Here is a 23,387-nt window from a genome sequence, read left to right as displayed (position 1 = left end):
AAAGCCAGCCACACTGAACCTTATAGAATAGAAAGTGGGAAGTACACTTAAACGCATTGGCACAGGGAACCACTTCCTAAACATAACCCCATCAGCACAGACATTGAGAGAAACAATTAATAAGTGGGACCCCCTGAAACTGAGAAGCTTCTGTAAAGCAAAGGACACAGTCAACAAGACAAGACAACAACCTACAAAATGAGAAAAGATCTTCACTAACTACACATCAGACAGAGGTCTGATCTCCAAAATATACAAAGAACTCAAGAAATTGGACACCAAAAGATCAAATAATCCAATAAAAAATGGAATACAGACCTAAACAGAGAACTCTCAACAGAAGAATCTAAAATGGCTGAAAGACACTTAAGGAAATGTTCAGCATCCTTAGTCATCAGAGAAATGCAAATCAAAACAACTCTGAGATTCCATCTTACACCTGTAAGAATGGCCAAGAACAAAAACACTGATGACAACTTATGCTGGAGAGGTTGTGGGGAAAAGGGAACACTTCTGCATTGCTGGTGGGAATGCAAGCTGGTACAACCCCTTTGGATGTTTGTGTGGCGATTTCTCAGAAAATTAGGAAACAACCTTCCTCAAGACCCAGTAATACCACTTTTGGGTATATATCCAAAGGATGCTCAATCGTGCCAGAAGGACATGTGCTCAACTATGCTCATAGCAGCTTTGTTTGTCGAAGCTGGAAACAACCTAAATGCCCCTCAACCGAAGAATGGATAAGGAAAATGTGGTACATTTACACAGTGGAGTACTACACAGCAGAAAAAAATGACATCTTGAATTTTGCAGGAAAATGGATGGAGCTAGAAAACATCATTTTGAGTGAGGTAACCCAGACACATAAAGACAATTATCACATGTACTCACTCATAGGTGGTTTTTAAACATAAAGAAAGCCAGCCTACAAACCACAATCCCAGAGAACTTAGACAACAATGCGGACACTAAGAGAGACTTACATAGATCTAATCTACATGGGAAGTAGAAAGTAGAAAAAGACAAGACCTCCTGAGTAAATTGGGAGCATGGGGACCTTGGGGGGAGGATTGAAAGGGGGAGGGGAGAGGCAGAGAAGGGAGCAGAGAAAAATGTACAGCTCAATAGATATCAATAAAAAAAGAAAAAAGTGAAATAAACAATGGAATGTCATGCAAAAAAAAATCTGGTTGAAAATAGGTCTTTTTATCACATTTGGTCTTAATTTTGACTCAATATAAAGCAGTCTCCCTTTCCTGCTTTTGTGTGTTCGCAGAAGTGGGTCATTCCGAATTTATCTGCTTGTTTCCTTGTAGGTCATTTACCATGTCCTTGCAGTTCCCTGTATTTTCTATAAATAGAAATTTACTCTAGAGGCTTGATTATATTTAAGTTTTGTTTTTAAATACTATAAATACATAGTAATACAATGTGTTGCTTCTCAGTAGGCACTCTCGGTCTCGAGTTGTCCATTCAGTGTTAACGTGCTTAGTCAGTAACTTGAGAGTTTACCTAGACTTTTCACTGCAAAGTTTCTTTTGTTCATTGATAATCATTGCCTTAATCAATAATTCCACAAAAGTTGCTAAGTGCTGGTTTTCAGTTCAAAGTTTTAAATTATGATTAATAGGGTGGTATTTATTTAAAGGGGAAAAAACTTACAGATCACCGTCAGCCCTCTGCGCAACCAGGAAGGGAGTCTAGTCGCCGGCGGAGCAGGAAGTGAAGAGAGAGAGGAGAGGGAAGTGGCCGCTTTTTTAAAGGGAGAGAGACCACGCCCCAATGGGCTGGTATCTCAGCGGCGATAGGCTGGAGGAGTGGGAGGACCTCCCGTAACACCTCCCCCTTTTGTTTAAATAAGAGAGTTCTAAACCTACTATGAAATTATATACAATAAGTACAAATATCCTATTCTAACTAGCTTAGGTCTTGTATAATAAATAACTTGGCCAAGTCATGAGAGAAAAGTAACTACATCTATATAGTCTTCAACCCCATCTAAGATCTGAGAAGGGAAATAATGTTACCTGGGTAATTAGGAAGTTCAGTAAAACAACTTCCAAAACATGCAACAAATCACAGAGACAACTAGCTACCTGGGCAATCACCCAAAGTCACGTTAGCAGCGTTGAAGCAACCAACTTTGACTAAGGCCTAACATAACTGACATACCATTTTCAAAGGCAAGCAACTTTTCAAAACTATCTTACCCTGTCTTGGCAGGATATGACAGTCCTGTTTTATCCATTGATACACGCTCTGTATCTTTGTCAGTGGTTGAGGTATGGGCATTTCTTTGCCCAAAGGCCAGTTCTGCCAAAAAGAAAGGCTCCAGGTGGAATGTCTTTGGTGCTCAACATTTTCTCGGGAATAGAGCTGTGTTGCCAGGAGCAATTGTGTCTCACTACCACAAAACTCTGAGTTAGATTAAAGGCCATTTTCTACAGCTCTTTGAAGAAGTTGAAGACTATCTATCCATACTGAGTATAATCTCTATATATCTAAAGAACCTGATTAGTCTAATTATAAATGACAAACTTAGATGACTATTAGTCTATATAATTCTCAATATCTATCTAACTTAAAGACTAAGACAATAAACGATATAAACAATGTACAAATATACATTGCAGTAGCTAAATATATATCAATACACAAACATTATATAAGTATCTTAATCAGAGGTAGAAATGTACACTGCAATATGGTAAATATATACTATATATATCAATACAATATATGTCAATACATAAAAATGTTTTAAACGGAGGTAGAAACATGCATGCATACAATATTCAATATAATTTAACTTTGTATCAATATACAAGAATCTATACCAATATATTTGTCTAAAAACAGTAACTCACAATTACAAATCTATTATCCCATCATCCCTCTTTTTTTTCAAAATGATCCCTGAGCTTATAAAATTCTTCCCCCAACCCCCAATCGTATACTAACTATAATCAACCCCTAAATGATGTCCCTAAACCCAAGGGCAAACTTTACTGGGAGAGGGGAGGTCGTCCTCTAGAATTACTTCCAGCTGTCATGGGGGCGACGTTCTTTCTGGGGATCCTGTGAAAGTAAAATGATGGTTAAATTTCAAGATCAATGTCTTTTAGAATTGCCAATAGTCTCTGAGTATTTTGTGCAGGTCTGGCCAAAATGTTGTATAAGATGTGCACCATTTCAGCTAACCAAGTTGGAACTGTCTTGTGCAGCTGGTACCCAAAGCAGGTCTTGTAGTAGCGCTATCAGTATCATGACGTCATATCAACCAGGTGGAGTTGTTGTTATGGGGCCCCATCTTCTTCCTGGAAACTTCAAATGTCACTTCAGGAAAAACTCATTGTTCATTATGAAAAACTTAAACATTAATCATATAGACATATATAGACATATATATATATAGTCAATGAAAGACATGATAGATATATTCAATGAAAAGTATGATAGATATGAAGAAAAGCAAAGATGTTTTCTAAACTCATATTTCTTTCTGTCCCACATCATGGCTCTTGACATGAGACAGAAACTCCAGAAACTCTGGGTTTTTCTCTTACTAACAGGCTTGGAATTGGAGAGGGACTGAGCCAGAGTCCAACTTCAAAACCAGCTTTATAAATTTAGAAATATGGTTTAATATTACTTATACAACCCATCCAGTTTTCTTGATATTTCCTATTGGGCAGGTATTTTTCCATCTGTCAGTATCCAAACATCCAGGGTCCCGTGAATTTATCAAAGATGAGTGTTTTCCTGTGGAGATAGGAACAGAACCCTGCCCCCATTCTATATGTTTTTCTTACCAACTGTATGAATATCATCATTGTGGATGAGTTGTCATTTCTCCTTTCCAAGAGGTTTCTCCTCTTCAAATCGAAACTTTATTAATTTTGATGGTATCCACAATTTTTCTTCTCCTGTGGAAACAAGAGCAAAACCCCTTCCCCAACGTAGCACATCTCCTGGCTTCCACTGAGAGGTCAGCACATCTTTGAAATAAATCGGTTGATTTAGTTCAGCAGACATTTCCATTATCCAATGTCTTTCTGCTGCTGTCGTTCCTTTCTCATTAGCGTTAAGAAAAAATTCAAGGTTAATAAAGCATTATGTAATCTATTTCTGGGAGTATTTTCGGTCCCTTTCTGTTTGTTCAGCATATCCTTTATAGTACGATTTGATCTTTCTATAACTGCCTGACCTGTAGGATTATTTGGTATACCTGTAATGTGTTTTATATTATAATAATCAAAAAAGCATTTCATTTTCTTAGATACATATGCTGGACCATTATCTGTCTTTATTTGCGCGGGTATACCCATGATGGCCATAACTTCCAATAAATGTGTGATTACTGAATCAGCCTTTTCTGAGCTCAGGGCAGTAGCCCATTGAAAACCTGAATACGTGTCTATGGTGTGGTGTACATATTTTAATTTACCAAATTCCATAAAGTGGAACACATCCATCTGCCAGATTTCATTTCTCTTAGTGCCCTTTGGGTTACTCCCTTCAGGCAACAGTGTTTGATTATAGAAAGAACAAGTAGGACATCTCTTTATAATGTCCTTAGCTTGTTGCCAAGTAATGGAAAATTCTTTCTTTAGGCCTTTACTATTGACATGATGCTTCTTATGAAATTCTGAGGCCTGCAACATACTTCCAATCAATAATTGATCGATCTCAGCGTTGCCTTGGGCTAGAGGACCAGGCAGACCTGTATGGGACCGGATGTGTGTTATGTACATCGGACAAAGCCTGTTCCTGATTATGTCTTGTACCTGGATAAACAATGAAGTCAACTCTGTGTCATCTGGTATAAATTCAGCGGTTTCAATATGCAAGATAACTCTTTCTGCATATTGTGAATCTGTAACTATATTAAGAGGTTCTTTAAAATCCCTTAGCACCATAAGAATGGCATATAATTCTGCCTTCTGGACAGAATTATAGGGGCTTTGTTCCACCTTACTCAATTCATCTGACTTGTATGCTGCTTTCCCTGATTTATTTGCATCAGTATAGAACGTACGGGCTCCAGTTATTGGAGCATCACGTACAATTCTAGGAAGAATCCAAGAAGTTCTTTTTATGAGGTTAAGTCTACCACTTTTGGGATAGTTGCTATTAATTTCTCCCAAAAAATTAGCACAAGCTCTTTGCCACGGTTCATTGTCTTCCCATAACTTTTTTATTTCTTCAGTAGTAAAAGGCACTATAATTTCTGCTGGGTCTATACCTGCTAGTTGACGAAGTCTCAGCTTACCTTTTATAATTAATTCAGAGACTTTTTCCACATAAGTTTTTAATTTTTTACCTTGTTTATTAGGTATAAATATCCACTCTAAAATAATATCTACCCTCTGCATTAGAATCCCTGTAGGAGAAATTCTGGAAGGCAATATGACTAGGATGCAGCTAAGATTTGGGTTCACCCTATCCACATGTGCCTCCTGTAATTTTTCCTCAATCATTGTCAGTTCCTTTTCTGCTTCAGCTGTCAGTTTTCTTGTACTATTCAAATCTTTATCACCATCTAAGGTTTTGTTTAAATGAACTATTAGATCAGGTGTTATCCCAACAGCTGGTCGTAGACTGGAAATGTCTCCTAACAATCTTTGGAAGTCATTAAGGGTCTTTAACCGGTCTCTCCTAATTTGTGCCTTTTGCGTTTTAATTTTCTCTAACCTTATTCTATAACCTAGGTAATTAATAGAATTTCCTCTTTGAATCTTTTCAGGGGCAATTTGTAATCCCCACCTAGGCAAGACTTTCTTTACTTCTTCAAACATCCTTTCTAAAGTATCTTTATTTGAATCAGATAACAAGATGTCATCCATGTAATGATAAATTATGGACTTGGGGAATTGTTTACGAATTATTTCCAATCGCCTACTTACAAAATATTGGCACTGTGTAGAACTATTGAGCATACCCTGTGGGAGGACAGTCCATTGATATCTCCTATTAGGCTGAGAATTATTATAAGTAGGCACTGTGAAGGCAAATTTTTCTCTATCCTTTTCTTGTAACGGTATAGTGAAAAACAATCTTTCAAATCAATAACTATAAGAGGCCATCCTTTTGGTAACAGAGAAGGCAAAGGAATTCCAGATTGTAGTGAGCCCATAGGTTGAATTACTTTGTTGACAGCTCTTAGATCTGTCACCATTCTCCATTTACCAGATTTCTTTTTTACAACAAACACAGGAGAATTCCAAGGGCTGGTTGATTCTTCAATGTGGTGAGCATCTAGTTGCTCCTGTACCAGCTGTTCCAATGCCTGTAGTTTATCTTCAGCTAGAGGCCACTGTTTGATCCATATTGGCTTCTCAGTTAGCCATTTTAAAGGTAAGGCTGTTGGTACCTCTAAAGGTTTGATATTTGCTGTATGTTCTTGTACAGCCTGAATGGCTGGTGACCTTTTCCCATAATACCTCATCATATCCTTCCCAGAATTATGAGTTCCTGGAACTACAGGAATGTTAATCTGGGTATTCCATTGCTGTAACAGGTCACGGCCCCATAAATTTATGGCAATATTGGCTATATATGGCCTTAGTCTTCCTATTTGCCCTTCGGGCCCTATGCATTCAACCCATCTTGTGCTTTGTTTTACACGATATAGGGTTCCAATTCCCAGGAACTGAACATCTACCTCTTGAAGAGGCCAATTCGGATGCCAAGATTCTGGGGTAATGATACTTACATCCGCACCTGTGTCTAATAAGCCTTCAATAAAAGTGCCATTTATACAGACTTTTAGCTTTGGTCTTTGATCATTAATAGAAGTCTGCCAAAATATACGTTTACTCTGTCCTACTGGGTTTTTTGACTCATCCTCCACACGTATTTCATCATTTAGACCAGTATTACTTTTTACAGCAGAAATTGGAGCTTTTAATTTTCTTGGTGAGGCACGTTCTCCACTGTGACTGGGAATGACTGGGCCACTGTTGGCTTGGGGACCTGCGAGAGGCCCCTCAAGGAGTTTCCTGATGGTATCGGGTTGCCTTGTTTGTCTGTTGTTGACCTGCATTCGTTGGACCAATGTCTGCCTTTACCGCATCTCCTACATATACCTGAAGGCCTAGGTCTCCTATTTTTGTCATTCCCAGAGGAGATAATATTCCTAGAAATTCTGTGCCTGCAATCCCTTTTCAGATGTCCTAATTTACCACAATTAAAACACCTGGCAGTTTGATGTCTCCTCATTGCTGTGGAAATTGCTTCTACCCAAGATTCATCGTTATAGCTAAACGTCTCAACATTCATCGTATGCTGAATCCATTCATCCATAGGTGCTGATGTAGACTTTAAAGGCCCAATTATCTTTTTGCATTCTATGTTTGCATTCTCAAAAGCTAGAGATTCAAGAAGTATTCGTCTAGCTTCTGGGTCTGTTACCCCTATGTCCAGAGCCTTAATTAATCTTTGCAAAAAGTCAGTAAAGGGTTCTCTCTGTCCCTGCCTAATTCTGGTAAATGATTCAACCCTTTTTGCTGGATCTTGTATCCTATTCCAAGCATTTAAAGCTGCTTGGTGACATAGACACAGTACTTCATTATCATAAAGAGCTTGGACCTGTGGATCAGCGTATTCTCCTGCACCAAGAATTTGATCTTCCAAAAAAAAAAAAAAAAAAAGAATTTGATCTTGGGAAACCTCGACACCTTTTGCTCTTCCTTGCTGTTCCATATGTTTGAATTCTTCTCTGAAATAAATTCCAAGCATCAAGGAAGTCCATTATCTAAAACTGCAGACACTAACTGATGGAAATCATGGGGGGTAGCTCTAGCATTAGAAGCCCAAGTCCTTACCATTTTGTTTACCTATGCAGAGTGCAAGCCAAAATTAACAATAGCTTGCTTAATTTCTTTTAGATCATTTATTGCTATTGGCGTCCGTCTAGCTTCTCTGACTCCCTTTGAGCCTTTAGAAGTTGACGCTTTGTCAGAATTACGTATAGGGTATGCCGCTAAAACCTTGGGTAAGCCAGTTCTAATAGCTGGTTTTGGCATTGTATCCTGTCCTTGTGCCTTATTACTCTGTTCACCAGCTCCAGTCATTTCTTCAGTCATTTCAAGTCTTTTTATTATTGTCTTTATTATTGTCTCTTTTGAATCCTGAATCTCCTGACCTGCATGAGTTTCTAGTAAAGATTGTATGGTTCTTAGGAGTGCCATGATCTTCCTAAATGATAGAATATGCAAAAGAATACTGAAACCTAGTAACCAGTAAATTAAGTTATCCCCATAGTCATATAAACCTTGCATGATATAACCCATTGTATTGGTAACCAGAACAGTAAAATTCGCCTTGGAAACGAAAACTGCCATATTACCTATTATCCAGCAGGTGGCGCTGTTCCCAAGTTGCAACGAAAACAGGGTCCTGTTTCAGAGTCTGCCTAGTATTTGTTAAAAACTGGAAAATGTAAGTTGCTCAACAAAGTAAATGTAAGTAAATCAATTCCAGAGACGGAACCAGAAACCCAGAATCCAGGGGTAGAGAAGAGCAACCTGGAAGCCGCTTATGCCTCCACGTGACAGAGTCACCCTGAGGGGTTGCAGCTTTCAGCAACCGTGTTCTCTGGTTCGCACCACTTAAGAGCTGTGCTTGCAAGGGAGATTTAAAAACGACTCAGAAAAGAGCAAACCATGCGGCAGAGACTACGCGGGCCTGTGGAGTTTAAATCCACATGGGGAGACCAAGGCCGCCGCTGCAAGGCACAGGCGGCGGCTGAGGAAGGGAGGGCTCCCGCCAAGCCGAACGCACGGCTGGCAGCTGAGCGGGGAAAGGAGAGGTTCTAAAACCAAACGTTGGGTGCCAATCTGTTGAAATTAGAGTGGCGGGGCTGCCTCCCCGGCACCCCGGCCGCCTGCTCGGCTAGCTTATGCCCCGAAATAGCAACACACAAACTGTATTCATTTAAACACTGCTTGGCCCATTTCTATCTAGCCTCTTCTAGGCTAATTCTCACATATTAATTTAGCCAATTTCTAATCATCTGTGTTGCGCCCCTAGGTGCGCTTACCGGGAAGATTCTAGCCTATATCCATCCTGGGTCGGAGCTTCATAGCGTGCGTCTGTCCAGGAGCCAGGAGCATGGCGTCTCTCTGAGGCGTCTGCTCCCAAGAGGAGAGCTGTCGAGTCTGAGCTCACTTCCTCTTCCTCCCAGCGTTATGTTCTGTTTACTCCTCCCACCTATCTTCTAACCAATAAAATGGGCCAAGGCAGTTCCTTATTAGCCAATGACCTTCCTCCATCATTTCCCCTTTTTCTGTTTAAACAAAAAAAAAGGCTTTAACATAGCAAAATTACATATAACGAAACAGTTATCAAGTAAAAGTTACAATAATCTTTATCATAACTAAGGAAAACTATAACTATAACTAACTATTCTTAACTCCATCAAAGACTCCAGAAAGATACAATACTACCTAAGCAAACAAGAAAAAAGCAACTTTTAAAACTCTAGAAACGACAGAGACATCTCGCTGCCTGGACAGTCACCCAAAGTTCCTCTGTACCGTTGGGGCATCCATCTTCGGCCTACAGGCCCATAGTTTCCAGCAGACATTTCATTTCCACAAAGCAGGAAATTTCAAAGTCAGTTCAGTCACTATCTGTTGTGTCCTGCAGAATGTCTCGCAGACTCTTTCATGAATCAGGCACCCCGAAAGATCATCTCACCTTAGGCAAGTTCAGTAGTCCTCTCTCTGTGGGTTCTCTGTGTCCAGTTTATGCAATAGTCCAGGCAAGAGCAGTTTCTTGCCGAAATGGCTATCAAACTCCATAACGAGCCTCTTCGATGCCCATCTTCCTCTTGAAGTAGATTGGTGCTGCCAGGAGCAGAGTGTCTCATTGTCATTAAAAGTCCTAAGTTATTAAAACATTTAAAATGCCATATTCTATAATCTTTGAAAAATATGAAGAATGCCTATCTAAAATATATCTACGCACATCTAGAAAATATTAACTAACATGACTACAAACTTGACTATTATTTATGATTATCCATCAAGAACCTATATTTCCTAATTTTACATTACATTTTAATAATGAACTACACAATCACAATACCTTAATCAATATCAGAAATACATATACATATAACAAAATTGACCTTAAATCTCTATCAATAAAGCAAAATCTATACTTATGCAAATTATTCATACCTATATCATTTCCCCCTTTAAATGTAAAAGAACGTTTATAAACCATATTTGGGAACATGGGCGCAGTTTTTTTCTCTCCAAACTGCTTCCTGCTGAATGGGGGCGTCATTAATTAGGTCTTTCATGGTATAACCTGTGTGCTAGTTTCATCTCAGTTGGCAGTTGAGCGAAGCAATTTTCTGAAGATGTTCACACCAACCCTTCAGGAGGGCGTGGTTCATCATACCAAATCGGAATAGAAGAAATGAACAGGGTCTCATCTTCTGTGAAAACAAAATAAGAAACTCCTTTCCAAATCATCATGTCCTTAGATCCAAATTTCAAAGTCAAGGCATTTTCAAAGTATCTGTGTTGGATTAGTTCAGCAGCATTTATAAACAAATATCTTTTGGCATCTGTTGCTCCTTCCTCAGCATTCAAACAATTCAAAGAGAGCATAATAGCATACAGTATCAAAATTCTCTGTGTATTTTCCATCTTTGTGCAGCTTTGTTTTAACCTCTATTTTGTTTTTTTTTACTTTTAACTCTTTGCTTTTTGAGACAGGTTCTCTGTATCTTTGACCTGAAGTAACTCTGTAGACCAGGCTGTCTTTGAACTCTCAGAGATCCACCTGTCTCTGCCTCCCAGGCATTCGGGATTAAAGGTGTACACTACTACACCTTGAACTCACAGAGAACTGTTTGTCTCTGCCTTCCAGACACTGGGATTAAAGGTGTGTGCTACCACACCTTGAAGTCACAGAGGTCAATCTCCCTCTGCCTTTCAAGTGTTGGGATTAAAGGTGTGTACTACCACACACAACAACTCTCTTCCTTTTTTTTTTTGCTTTTTACTTTAAGAACTTCAGTCTTAAACTTTAAGAACTTTTAGTCTACATATATTTTTAACACACTGTAAACCATTTAAAAATTTTCTTTGTCTTTGAATCTCTCTTTACTGTATATCTCTCTTTTTCTGACCACATGAGTCTTTAATTTACCAAGCAATATCAGTAGGATTAAAGGCGTGGCTTTGCCTGCTAGATGTAGCCCATTCCTCAGCCCATGGCTGAGGTACTGGCTGTAGCCATGTTTACTGCCACAACTCTATGGCATTTCAAGGTCCCTGCCAGCAAGCGAGCTTCAGCAGCCTGTGCTTGCAAACTGCACGAACCACCTGCGTAAAAGAGTCAGAGTTTGGGGGCTGGAGAGATGGCTCAGTGGTTAAGAGCATTGCCTGCTCTTCCAAAGGTCCTGAGTTCAATTCCCAGCAACCACATGGTGGCTCACAACCATCTGTAAAGACATCTGGCGCCCTCAACTGGCCTTCAGGCATACAGACAGAATATTGTATACATAATAAATAAATATATATATATAAAAAAAAGAGAGTCAGAGTTTGCCCTGGCAGGACAGCCCAGAAAGCCGGCATTTTTAAACTGAAATTTTTTTCATGTAACTAAAATTCTTCTGTAAGTAACTTTTCCTTCTCAATTAAGGCTGTTAATTTAGTCTGAAAGGCTGTTTGTGGGAGCGAAATGTTAGAAATTTAATTCTTTCCTTTATTAACAATTTTCAAATTAAAGAATTGATGCCTTAGTTGTTTCCAGTGTTGTCCGGTACAACAATTGTTAATAGTTTATTTTTAATTACAGGTAAATTTCTAATTAAATGTGATTAAAAAAAAACATGTTACTATTTCTTCAGTGCTCAAATGATTGCATGTTTGACCAAAGGAAGTTCCTTCATGTCTGTTCCTATGTACTTTTGGTACCATCCATTAGCTTATGGGGCATTTCATTAAAACAAGATATCTTGGTCTCTTATGTAGACATGCCCTGCCTTGCTCTACCAGTCTTGGTTCTCCAGTGAGAAATAGCAATCAAGATCACAGTCTGGGTGACAGGTGTCAGCACTGCTTGCAGGCCCATTTATTTGCCTGAACTTGATCAAGATTTTCAGGGAGACAGACAGATTTCTGGTTATCAGTGATTATACAAAGCACTCCTTTTATCAAACAAAAAACTCTATCCTTCATTTAATCTACTGCAATATACTTTAGCAACTGACTGTAGGACTCCAGCCATCTTTGAAATTTTATAGTACTGGAATAACTGAAAAAAGTTTGTTTTTACCTTTTTTTCTTTTTCTTTTTTGGTTTTTCAAGACAGGGTTTCTCTGTGCAACGGCCTTGACTGTCCTGGAACTCACTCTGTAGACCAGGCTGGCCTCGAACTCACAGAGATCCACCTGCCTCTGCCTCCTGAGTGCTGGGATTAAAGGTGTGCACCACCACCTGGCTTGTTCTCTACTTTTTTCAGTGTTTCTTTAGAAAAACTTAGGGTATTTTGTTGTTTAATTTTTATATGTTTGTATATCTGTGAATATGTATGTAAATATTGTGTGTGGTTATCTGGAAAGGCCAGCAGAGAGCATTGGGTACCCTGGAACTGGAGTTCCAGTGTGGGTGCCTTCTTTCTAAGTGCAGCAAGTGTTCTTACCTGCTGGACCATCTCCCCAGCCTGGACCTAGGGTATTCTTTTAATACTCTCCCTTCTCCATCATACTGAATCTTGTAGATAGAAGCCATTTTGTAAACCCTAGTTGAGAGTATTCTAGTTTTGATCAATGCAGTATAGAAGGTTGATTTTGAATACCTGTAATTTCTGGTTCCTACACAATATCAGATGAAGCTAGTCTGGGTGTGTGAGCAGATACAGGAAGAAAAGATACAGTCTTATTTGGTTCAGTCTTCCAACATCTTCTAGCTGTTTTATGAACACCTTGCCTATATGGGAAATGCTCTTAAAACCTGATTTTGTTACTACTGTTTGCTGCTGTGTGCTTTTTTTGTGATGTATGTGTACATCACAAAAAAATATATATATATGTAATTTCACTGTGATTTATTTGCACATGAAATCTTTCAGCTTCTCATTTGTCATGTTAGGCTCTTAGTTTTCAGAGAGGATTGGTTCTTGTGAATATGCTGCTTGTCAACGTTTTCTGACTTTCATGGATATTGGGGACTGTAATTCTTAGGAAAGAGGTGTCCCCAGTTTATAACATAGATCATCTGAAAAATAGAAATAATTTGTGAATTCTGAATAGAATTGACAATGTTTTAAGCCCAAGAATTAAGCACAGAAATACACATATATAGATCCAAATACTTAGGAGACTGAGTCTAGGAGTTCAAGGCCATTGTAGATCCTGTCTCCAAAACAAATAAGAGTCAGAGGTTGGCAGATCCAGAGAGATGGCCTAGCAGCCAGCACTTGCTGAGAGGGCTCAGGTTTGGTTCCTATCATCCACATGGCTGCTGATAACCGCCTATCACTACATTCGTTGTGGATCTACATCTTCTGGCTTCCATGGGCACCAGTCACACAGATACACATGCAGGCAAAACACTCATACACATAAAATAAAATAAAAATAATTAATCAAAGGCTGAGATCTTGTGTGTATAGTAAAGTAAGCTGAGTCTGTGAACCTAGGTATCAGGTATGGTGAGATGACTCAGTGGGTAAAGTCTTTTTCCTCTAAGCCTGACAGCCTGAGTCTAATCCTTAGAAGAGAACTGATTCTCTGACCTCCACATGTCTCATCTCCTCCATCCCCATACACAGAGACACACACACAAACAGTAAATATTTTAAGTATTTTTTTAAAAATTGCTTTCATTTTATGATCTGTCTTATCAAGTATACTTTTTTTGTTTTTGTTTTTGTGTTTTCGAGACAGGGTTTCTCTGTAGCTTTGGAGCCTGTCCTGGAACTAGCTGGCCTTGAACTCAAAGAGATCCGCGTGCCTCTGCCTCCCAAGTGCTGGGATTAGAGGTGTGCGCCACCACTGCCTGGCAAGTATACTTTTTTAAAGTGATATAAAACACCTGTGTTGGGACTTGAGAGGTAACTCAGTTCTAAGCTATCCATTGTCTTTTCTGGTTTCTGTGGGCATCCTAATATATGTGGCATTCATTCACACAGACACACATACATACACATTAGTACAAAGAAGTTCAAAAAATACCTTTGTGCGATTAATTCATATTTGAAAAAGGAACTTTGGCACCACGGACAAAATATTGTCAGCTTGTGTTGGGAGATGTTCATAGAGGACAGCTATATTTGGGTTCACGTGTATGTATCCATGAGCAGCTTAAGGAGAGCTGTGGGTCTTGTAGTTTTTATGAAGCCAGGATGCAGAGTGTTTCCCTTTCCCCTTCTCATGCTTATACCTGCCCCATAGCATTGTCTGAACTTACTTTTTCTGAAACAACTCTCTCATGTTTAAACTTCAGGCTATTGCAGCAAAGGTTGGCATGGACAGTACAACAGTGAATTACTTTGCCTTATTTGAAGTGATCAATCATTCCTTTGGTAAGTGCTAATGGCTGTTACTATATTTTGTTTGGGGGTGTTTTATTCTAATACTCGTGGACAGAAACTGCTTTGCCAAAGAAGAGCTTTAGGACTCATAGCTTGCCTTCAGCAAGCAGACTCGGCAGATCTTGTAAAGGATTTCTGATCACTGTCCATCTACAATCTTTTGTCAGTAGACAGCAACTTTGATTCCAAAGGAGCAGCCATCTTCTTATTATTTTTCTTACTAACTCTCAGTGGCCTAATACACAGATATAAAGAATTGGTAAGATATCAGTATGCTTAGATTCTAATTTTATCCTTTCTAAGCTTTAGCCTCACTCTCTATAAAGGAGAGATACAGCAAGAACCGTCTTTTGCAGTGTTAGAAAGCCAAGAAAGGACTTAGCAAGCAAGTGTAGGGATTAGGAGTAGTAAACTGAGGGTGGTGGAACACGCCACCCGTGGTCCCACCCGGGGTGTGGGGGAGCCAGGCTCTTTGGATGCTACTCAGAGGATGGCTAGACTGTGTAAATGCCTTGGGGCTTGGGAGTGGATGAGAAAGAAGTAATTTTCCGTTCTGCATAAATAAATGCAGTACATTGAGAATGGCCATTGGAGAGAATCCAGATGCCCAATAACTAGGTAGGAGTAGAGGCTGCTCTGAAGATGTTTGGTGGACTTAGCATGTCCACTTTGATGTTTGTAACTGAGCAGTTCATAGATCAAGCATTTTAACTGAATTTGGAGTTGGCGTCCATTGCAATCATGTTAGCTGGAAGACTTGTCATTCAAGCAATAGATTTCAGTCATTTGCTTCACTGGCCAGAGTCTTAGTTAGGAAGGATAGATTTGGCTGGATATGCAGTTATGTGTTCCTGAGGTAGAGTTTCTTGATGAGTTTGAGCTGACGCTGAAAATAATGGCAGCTACTATGTTAGTCTGCCTTGTACATCTCTACTTGGGAAGCTCCTAAATATCTCTCTACTTGAGCTTGCTTTATTTTGTCTTCTTCAGTACGTAAGCTGGCACCTAATGAATTTCCTCATAAACTCTACGTCCAGAATTACACATCAGCGGTGCCCGGCACCTGCCTGACTGTCCGCAAGTGGCTCTTTACCACAGAGGAAGAGGTCCTCTTAAATGACAATGACCTTGCTGTTACATACTTCTTTCATCAGGTGGGTAAATATGGCTTCCTCCTTTGTCTCTTGGTAGATAGCTGGTAATTTGACAATTCAGCGTGAATCCTTGAGTCTGAGTAACATTTAAAATACAGTGTATCCTGTTTCATAGGAGATAAAGGCTAGAGCTGTGCCAGAGTGTTTAAAAAGTTCACAGTTTTTAATCAATAAAATGAGTTCAGGGTTTTTAAAGCAGTATTATATATGCTGTGTGTCTGGGAAAAGCAAAATATCTGTTTTTTTTTTTCTTCTGTATTCTCATATAGTCAGCACAAAAGACTTCTGTGATGTTAGAGGGTATAGGGATTTCTCCCCCCCAGCAAGTGTGTGATTCTTCAGTGGATACCACCCGAGGCATCATTAAGTCTAATTTAGTTCTGACACTGTCTTCCTGAAAATATCAAATCTAAAGTCCTCAAACAGCCCCCATTTTCGACCTCGTTACAAGCGCTCTTAAACTACTCAACCCCTGGCTACAAATTGAGGTTCCCATGACCCCTCCCCCACCACACACACTGCTTCTGCTTTGAACAATTTGCTTAAACTGCTCCCAGACCTCAAATAACTTAGTATTTACCACTGTATTACAGAGGATATTTTAAAGAACATAAGGCTGGGTGGTGGTGGCGCACACCTTTAATCCCAGCACTTGGGAGGCAGAGGCAGGCAGATTTCTGTGAGTTCGAGGCCAGCCTTGTCTACAAGAGCTAGTTCCGGGACAGACTCCAAAGCTACAGAGAAACCCTGTTTTGAAAAAAAAAAAAAAAACCCTAAAATGGTCTAGAGCATAGGAACTTCCATCTTGGGAGACCTGGAAGTACACTGCCCTCCTGGCAGATGGATGAATTCTCATGTTCCCTGTCCTGCAAACTGGTCATGTTAAGTAATCCAGAGCTCCATCTTTTGGGTCTGTGTGTGTGTGTGAGAGAGAGAGAGGTACGTGATACATACACTCAAATGTAGTACAGATACTGTGGTTCAAATGCCCGTACACAAATATGCTGAGGCCAAGGCAGCACACAAGTTCCTTCCTATGTCATTCTCTGTGTTGTTGTCTTGAGACAAGCTTCTTCTTTTTGTTTTTCTTTTTCTTTCTTTGGCTTTTTTTTTTTTTTTTTTTTTTTTTTTTTTTTTTTTTTTGGTTTTTCGAGACAGGGTTTCTCTGTGGTTTTGGAGCCTGTCCTGGAACTAGCCAGGCTGGTCTCGAACTCACAGAGATCCACCTGCCTCTGCCTCCCGAGTGCTGGGATTAAAGGCGTGTGCCACCACCACCCGGCCTTTCTTTGGCTTTTTGAGACAGGGTTTCTCTGTAGCTTTGGAGCCTGTCCTGGAGCTAGCTCTTGTAGACCAGGCTGGCCTCGAACTCACAGAGATCCACCTGCCTCTGCCTCCCAAGTGCTGGGATTAAAGGCATGTGCCACCACCGCCGGGCTTTAATGTTACAGATAGTTATGTTACCATTTGGGTGCTGGGAACCAAATGTGACTCCTCTGTAAGAGTAGCAAGTGCTCCTAAACGGTGAGCCATCTCTCCAGTCCTGTATGAAGCTATTTATTTGTATGGTCTCTATGCTCACACAGCAAGCAGTTTACCAACTGAACTCTCTCCCTAGGACCTTCAGAGGGTCTCTTTATAGCCAACTCAAAGATAGACAAGGGAAAATTAGCACAGCCCCTCTAAGGACATTCAGGGCCTGGGAAATGGCTGGTGTGTAAGAGCAGTGGCTCTTGAGTCATAAACACTGACATTAAAAAGGTGAACATGCTTATGAACTCACAGACTGAGGTAGCATATACAGGGCCTGCTTGGGTCTGTACCAGGGCCTCTGTGTATATATTATGGCTTCCAGTTTAGTGTTTTTATGGGATTCCTGAATGTATCAACAGTTAGATTTTTTGGGCTTTTTTCCTTCTGTTTGTTTTTACCAATTCCGATGTATTAGCAGCTTTTGTTTTTCTTACATAATTTATTAGTATCCCTTAGAAGCCTGTTTGTTTTCTAATGAGAGACAGAAAGGGAGTGGATCCAGAGGGGAGGGAAAGGGAGGAATAGAGGGAGGGGAAACTGTAGTCAGGATATATTATGTGAGAAAAAATATCTTTATTTTGTTTGTTTGTTTTTGTTTTTCAAGACAGGGTTTCTCTGTGTAGCTTTGGAGCCTGGAATTAAAGATGTGTGCTACCACCACCCAGCTAAAGAAATCTATTTTTAATAAAAGAAAAGTATGAGCATAGCTGGGCATGGTGGCATACAACTTTAATCCTATCACTCTGGAGGCAAAGGCAGGTCTCAGAATTCCAGGACAGCCTGGTACACATAGTGAGTTCCAGGCCAGCCAAGGCTAAATAATAAAATCCTGTCTCAAAAAAAACCAACCAGGGGCTGGAGAGATGGCTCAGTGGTTAAGAGCATTGCCTGCTCTTCCAGAGGTCCTGAGTTCAATTCCCAGCAACCACATGGTGGCTCACAACCATCTGTAATGAGGTCTGGTGCTCTCTTCTGGCCTGCAGGCATACACACAAACAGAATATTGTATACATAATGAGTAAATAAATAAATATTTAAAAAAAATAGAAAAAAAACCAACCAGATGGGGACTGGAGAGATGGCTCAGTAGTTAAAAGCACGTACTGTTCTTCCAGAGGACCTGAGTTTGATTCCCAGAACCCTTGTCAAATAGCTCACAACCACCTATAATTCCAGCTTCAGGGAATCTGACACCATTGGCCTCTTTAAACACCTGCACCCATGTGCATATCTCCCCCTCTCTCTCCCAGACACATATGCATCCACATTTTTTTTTTAAGTTTTTCGAGACAGGGTTTCTGTTTGTAACAGTCCTGGCTGTCCTGGAAGTAGCTCTTGTAGACCCAGGCTGGCCTTAAACTCACAGAGATTCACCTATCTCTGCCTTTCAAGTGCTGGGATTAAAGGGTACAGCAGCACCACCCAGCTGATTTATTTACTTCTCTGCCCGCATGTATGCCTGAAGGCCAGAAGGGGACACCAGATGTGGGTACTGGGAATTGAACTCAGGACCTCTAGAAGAACAGCCACTACTCTTAACCACTGAGCCATATCTCCAGCCCACCAATGTGATATTTTGTGGAAGAGACAGATGATCAAGATCTTGTCAAACCTAAGTTATGACATAGGACCGGATAGTTAAGATACCTTTGAGGTGAAACTCTAAAGGTCTACTACTGGCTTTGCCTACTGAAAGCAAAGTACTTCTGGTGGTCCTTACGGCATTTGCTAGATCAGTAGCGGCATACCATGTGCCAAAAGATGTGTTAATCTGTTCAAGTAAGGACACCACATCTGGTACAGCTCCTGCAGTCAGAGTCACATTGGCTTGAGTTGGCAAGTCAACTGCCATTCTCCGTCATCCACCTGCCTTCTGAATGAGATGCGGGAACCACCTCCCCTACAACTTTCAAGTCCTGGATGGTGGCACAAATTTCTGCAATTCCTCCTGGTACGCAGTACTGGTTTGGGTTCACCATTTCCCTGGTAGGCGATTTCAGAGGCTTTCATTTGGCCTTTCCAACCATAATAGCCCTTACTCCACAGGTCAGGGAACCAATGGGGAATTCCGCCAACTTCTATCTATCCCAATTATACAATATAGAACTGAAGAAATAACCACAGACTGAGTTCTGAAACCCACTGAACCCACTGTGAGTTGGACTTTAGCCAAAACTCCATTAATCACCTGACCTCCATAAGCCCCTACTGTAGCTGGAGGGCCACAGTATTCTTGTTATCTCCAGGAATTGGTGTTCATTTAGAATGAGGATCTAATAGACCCTGGAATAGCCGAATGTTTCCTTTCTCCCAGTGTACAGTTACCCTTGTAAAAGGCCTTATGTCTGTCTGGAGAAGGACTGGAGAATGGCTAACTGTAAACCTTTAAGGTATTTTATCAAGTTCCTTCCTCAAGGGAACCAGGCTACCCCTTCATTCAAGGGGTTCTGGGTCTGCAAACTGGTTCAAGTCTGGTATTGGGTCACAGACTGAGATTTCCTTCTGCCAGTGTACCCTTTCTTACATTTGTTTGAGAATTTTTCTGCTTATACAAATTGAGCAAAAATGCAGTAGGCTTCTTATCTATTTCAAGCCTGGAAACACTATGGCTGATTAGTTAGTACCAAAGTCCATTCAAGTCGTGTCACCATAAAAACCATTTTGCCTGTGCTGACCATTACAGGACCATTATGGACCTTTCTTTGCCTGGGCTACCCATTATGGTAACTACCACTACTTTGCCTTTGGTGACCTTGAAGTGGACATTGGCAGGGTGTAATGGACCACCAACCAGCTCCCAAATAAAGACACGGAGACCTATTACTAGTTATGAATGCTCAGCCTTAGCTTACACTTGTTCCACTAGCGCTTACAACTTAATTTAACCTGTTTCTTTTCATCTGTGTTTTGCCTCGAGGTTCTTACCTTTCTTTCATTCTGTATGCCCTACTTTCCTGCTTCCTCTGTGTCTGACTGACTGGCAGTTGCCTGACTGGCTGTCCAGGGGCATCTCCCCTTTTCTCTCCCTCATTCTCTCTTCTCTCTCCTCCCGCCTAGAATCCTCCTACTTATTCTTTCTGCCTGCCAGCCCCACCTGTCTCTCTCCTGCGTAGCTATTGGCCATTTGGCTATTTATTAGACTAATTAGGCAAGGTGAACTGGCAACACATCTTTACATAATTAAACAAATGTAACACATCTTTACATAGTTAAATAGATGCAGCATAAACGAGTGCAAAGACCTTTACATAGGTAAAGTATTATTTTGTAACATAAACAAATGTAACACATCCTTACACAGTTAAAGTAATGTTCCACAACAGCTGGGAATAGAGCCAGGAGTTGATCCAGTCTCTTGACTTCAATCTTGAGCTCATTCTCTTTTCAGAGATTCTAGTAAGCCAGGTGTGGTGACACACTTCTGTATTCCCAGAACTCAGGTTTGAGGCAGGAGAAATATGAGTTAAAGACCAGTCTAGTCTACATGGTGATCTCCAAACAGGCCTGAGTGAGAAACTTTCTCAAGAAAAAAAGAAGTAAAACTATTAGAAATTATTTTTATCTTAGTATTACAACATCCTTGATTACCGCTATTATTCTATTCCTTCCTCATTTCTGTGTGTGTGCGCATTTACAGATCCATATCTATCTATCTCTATATGTATGCAAATATATCTATACACATATGTGTGTGCACCTATTTGGAGAGAGAGAACAAACATGCTTATTTTAGCCCCATTGCCTTAAGTTCAGCAGGTCTATGTCCTAAATGTATTTAGGCCACACCTATTCCTGTTCCTGACTTCATCTGAGAGACTTTCTTACTCAGCGCGCCAAGGAGTGTCTGCCTCTGGCTTCCCCGTAACCATGGTTACAGCTGCTCCTGTTCTGACTGCACATTGCACACTTGCACTTGGTTGTGTCATTGTTACCTTTAATAGATAATGTGTACTCTCTCTTCCTCCATGTGTTTAAGTTTGCTCTTGACAAGAGAGTTCTCACATGCACCCTCCTTAAGTACTAGTTACTCTAATATTAAATACACCTGTGTGATGGCATTCACTCTGCAGCGATGATGGGGGGCTCCAGGTGAATGCAAGCTTTTCTGAAAATGCACCTGCATAATTTTCTTTCTTGGCCTTTGCTTTGTGATAGGCTGTTGATGATGTGAAGAAAGGTTACATTAAAGCAGAGGAGAAGTCTTACCAGTTACAGAAGCTGTTTGAACAAAGGAAAATGGTCATGGTAAGTCTGCGTCCAAATATTTTGATAAAATACCTTCATTACCTCTTAAATTTCTTGTCCTAGTCAGTTTTGAAAGGTACCACAACCTGTTCAGAGGCTTGATTAATTAAAAGAGGGAGCCTATAGACTTTGATGCAAAATCCCTTTGTATCTCCTCATTGATTACATCAGAAACTTAGATTATTATAATTCAATACATAATGTTGTTAATAATAATCAAACAGTATTCTTTTGTATGGAGATGTCATAAGACAAAGCTGGGAATAGTGATCCACTCTATAATCCTAGCACTCTGGAAGTGGGGACGGGAAGACAAGGTTGTCTTAGCTGCCTAGTGAGTTTAAGGGTCACATGAGTCCTGTCTCGGACCAGCACCAGAGTGATGTCTAAAACAATATGGGCTGGAGAGTTGGCTCTGTGGGTAAGAGCCCTTGGTGATGTTGCAGAGGATCTGAGTTTGATTCCTAACATGCACATGGCTGCTCACAACCGTCTGTAGTTTCAGTTCTAGAGAATCTGATGCCCTCTTCTGACCTTCTTGGGCGGTAGGCACACACATGCTGTACTTATATCCATGCAGGCAAAACACTCATACACATGAAATAAATAAATCTAAAAAAATCCTTAACATTATAATATAAATATTCTGTAAGAACCTAGTATTTGTATTTTTTTTTAAAGCTTTTAGTATTTATCTATTCTAGAGCATGTCTTAGTCCAGATTAGCCTAGAGCTTGGTATGTAGTCCAGGCTGGCCTCAGACTGTCAGTGTAGACCAGGTTAGCCTTGAGCTTATCTTGAATTTCCTATTTCAGCCTTCCATATGGTGAGACTACAGTTAGGTTTTTAACATTAACATTTAGTTTAGTCATGAGTTAGCAAGGTCATTACTTTTACAACTTATTTTTTCCATTTGTTTAGACAGTTATGCTCATTAGAGCTTTTTTAATGTGTCATTTCCTAGAATTGTATTTGATTTAGACACTACTGGCTTTGTGTAACTATTTAAATCTAAATTTGAAATTTAAAAAATTTATTTAAATTTATCTTATATGCATTGATCTGAAAGTGACAGATCCCTTGAAACTGGAGTTACAGACAGTTGTGAGCTGCCATGTGGGTACTGGGAATTGAATCTGGGTCCTCTGAAAGAGCAGTCAGTGCTCTTAACCACTGAGCCATCTCTCCAGTCCCTAAACTTGATTATTTAAAATTCATTCCTTTGGTTATACTGGCCACATTTTAAGTGTTAAGTAATTAGATGTGGCCAGTGGCTGCCATGTTGAACAGTACATGTATAGATCATTTTCAGCATTGCAGGAAGTTCTGTTGGATAGCACTACCTTGCATGTTCTTTAAATGTTTTAAAGTTAATTTTTATTTTGTATCTGCTGTAAATACAGTGAATGTTTAAAAAAAACTAGTAAAAATAAAAATAAAATGTAAAGAATATAAAAATTTCAGTCTTTTTAAATTTATAGTTATATATTTATAATATCATTATATAATTATATATAATATAGTTATAAATATATAAATTTATCAATTTCTCTCTTGGCAGATCACTTATAACTGTAATTTTTGCAGTATTCCATGTGTGTCACACAGGACAGTAGGTGCATTAGTAATGATTCTGATACATTACGTGAATTATTTTTTTATCTTCTGTGTACTTATCCATTTAAGTTAATTTATTAATTTAATTGGGCCAGGTGTGGTGGTATACACCTATAATGTCAGTCCTCAGGAAGCTAAGGCAAAAGGATTGTTATTTAGAACCAACTGGGCTATCTAACGAGTTTCAGTTTGAGATCAGCCTAATCACAAAGACCATGTCTTGACTTCATTCATCGCCCCCAGATACATACACAGAGAACCATTAAGTTAGAAGGTAAA

General features: G+C 39.8%; 1 protein-coding gene across 2 annotated transcripts in view; it reads left to right on the top strand.

Annotated features, from left to right (window-relative positions):
- The window catches only part of LOC121450518 (sorting nexin-27), a 104,283-nt gene that overhangs the window by 68,224 nt on the left and 12,672 nt on the right, over positions 1–23,387 (top strand). For both annotated transcript variants that reach the window (XM_041655478.1, XM_041655479.1), the window contains exons 6-8: positions 14,475–14,553; positions 15,553–15,716; positions 21,402–21,491. In XM_041655478.1, coding sequence (XP_041511412.1) covers positions 14,475–14,553; positions 15,553–15,716; positions 21,402–21,491 — 333 coding nt within the window. The remainder of the gene's footprint in view (positions 1–14,474; positions 14,554–15,552; positions 15,717–21,401; positions 21,492–23,387) is intronic.

This window comes from Microtus oregoni, unplaced genomic scaffold (genome assembly GCF_018167655.1).
Source record: "Microtus oregoni isolate MIOR12 unplaced genomic scaffold, Mior012 000007F_ref0000211, whole genome shotgun sequence".
Lineage (NCBI taxonomy): Eukaryota > Metazoa > Chordata > Mammalia > Rodentia > Cricetidae > Microtus > Microtus oregoni.
The sequence above is the reverse complement of the archived record's forward strand: the minus strand, read 5'-3'. Positions and strand labels throughout refer to the sequence as shown.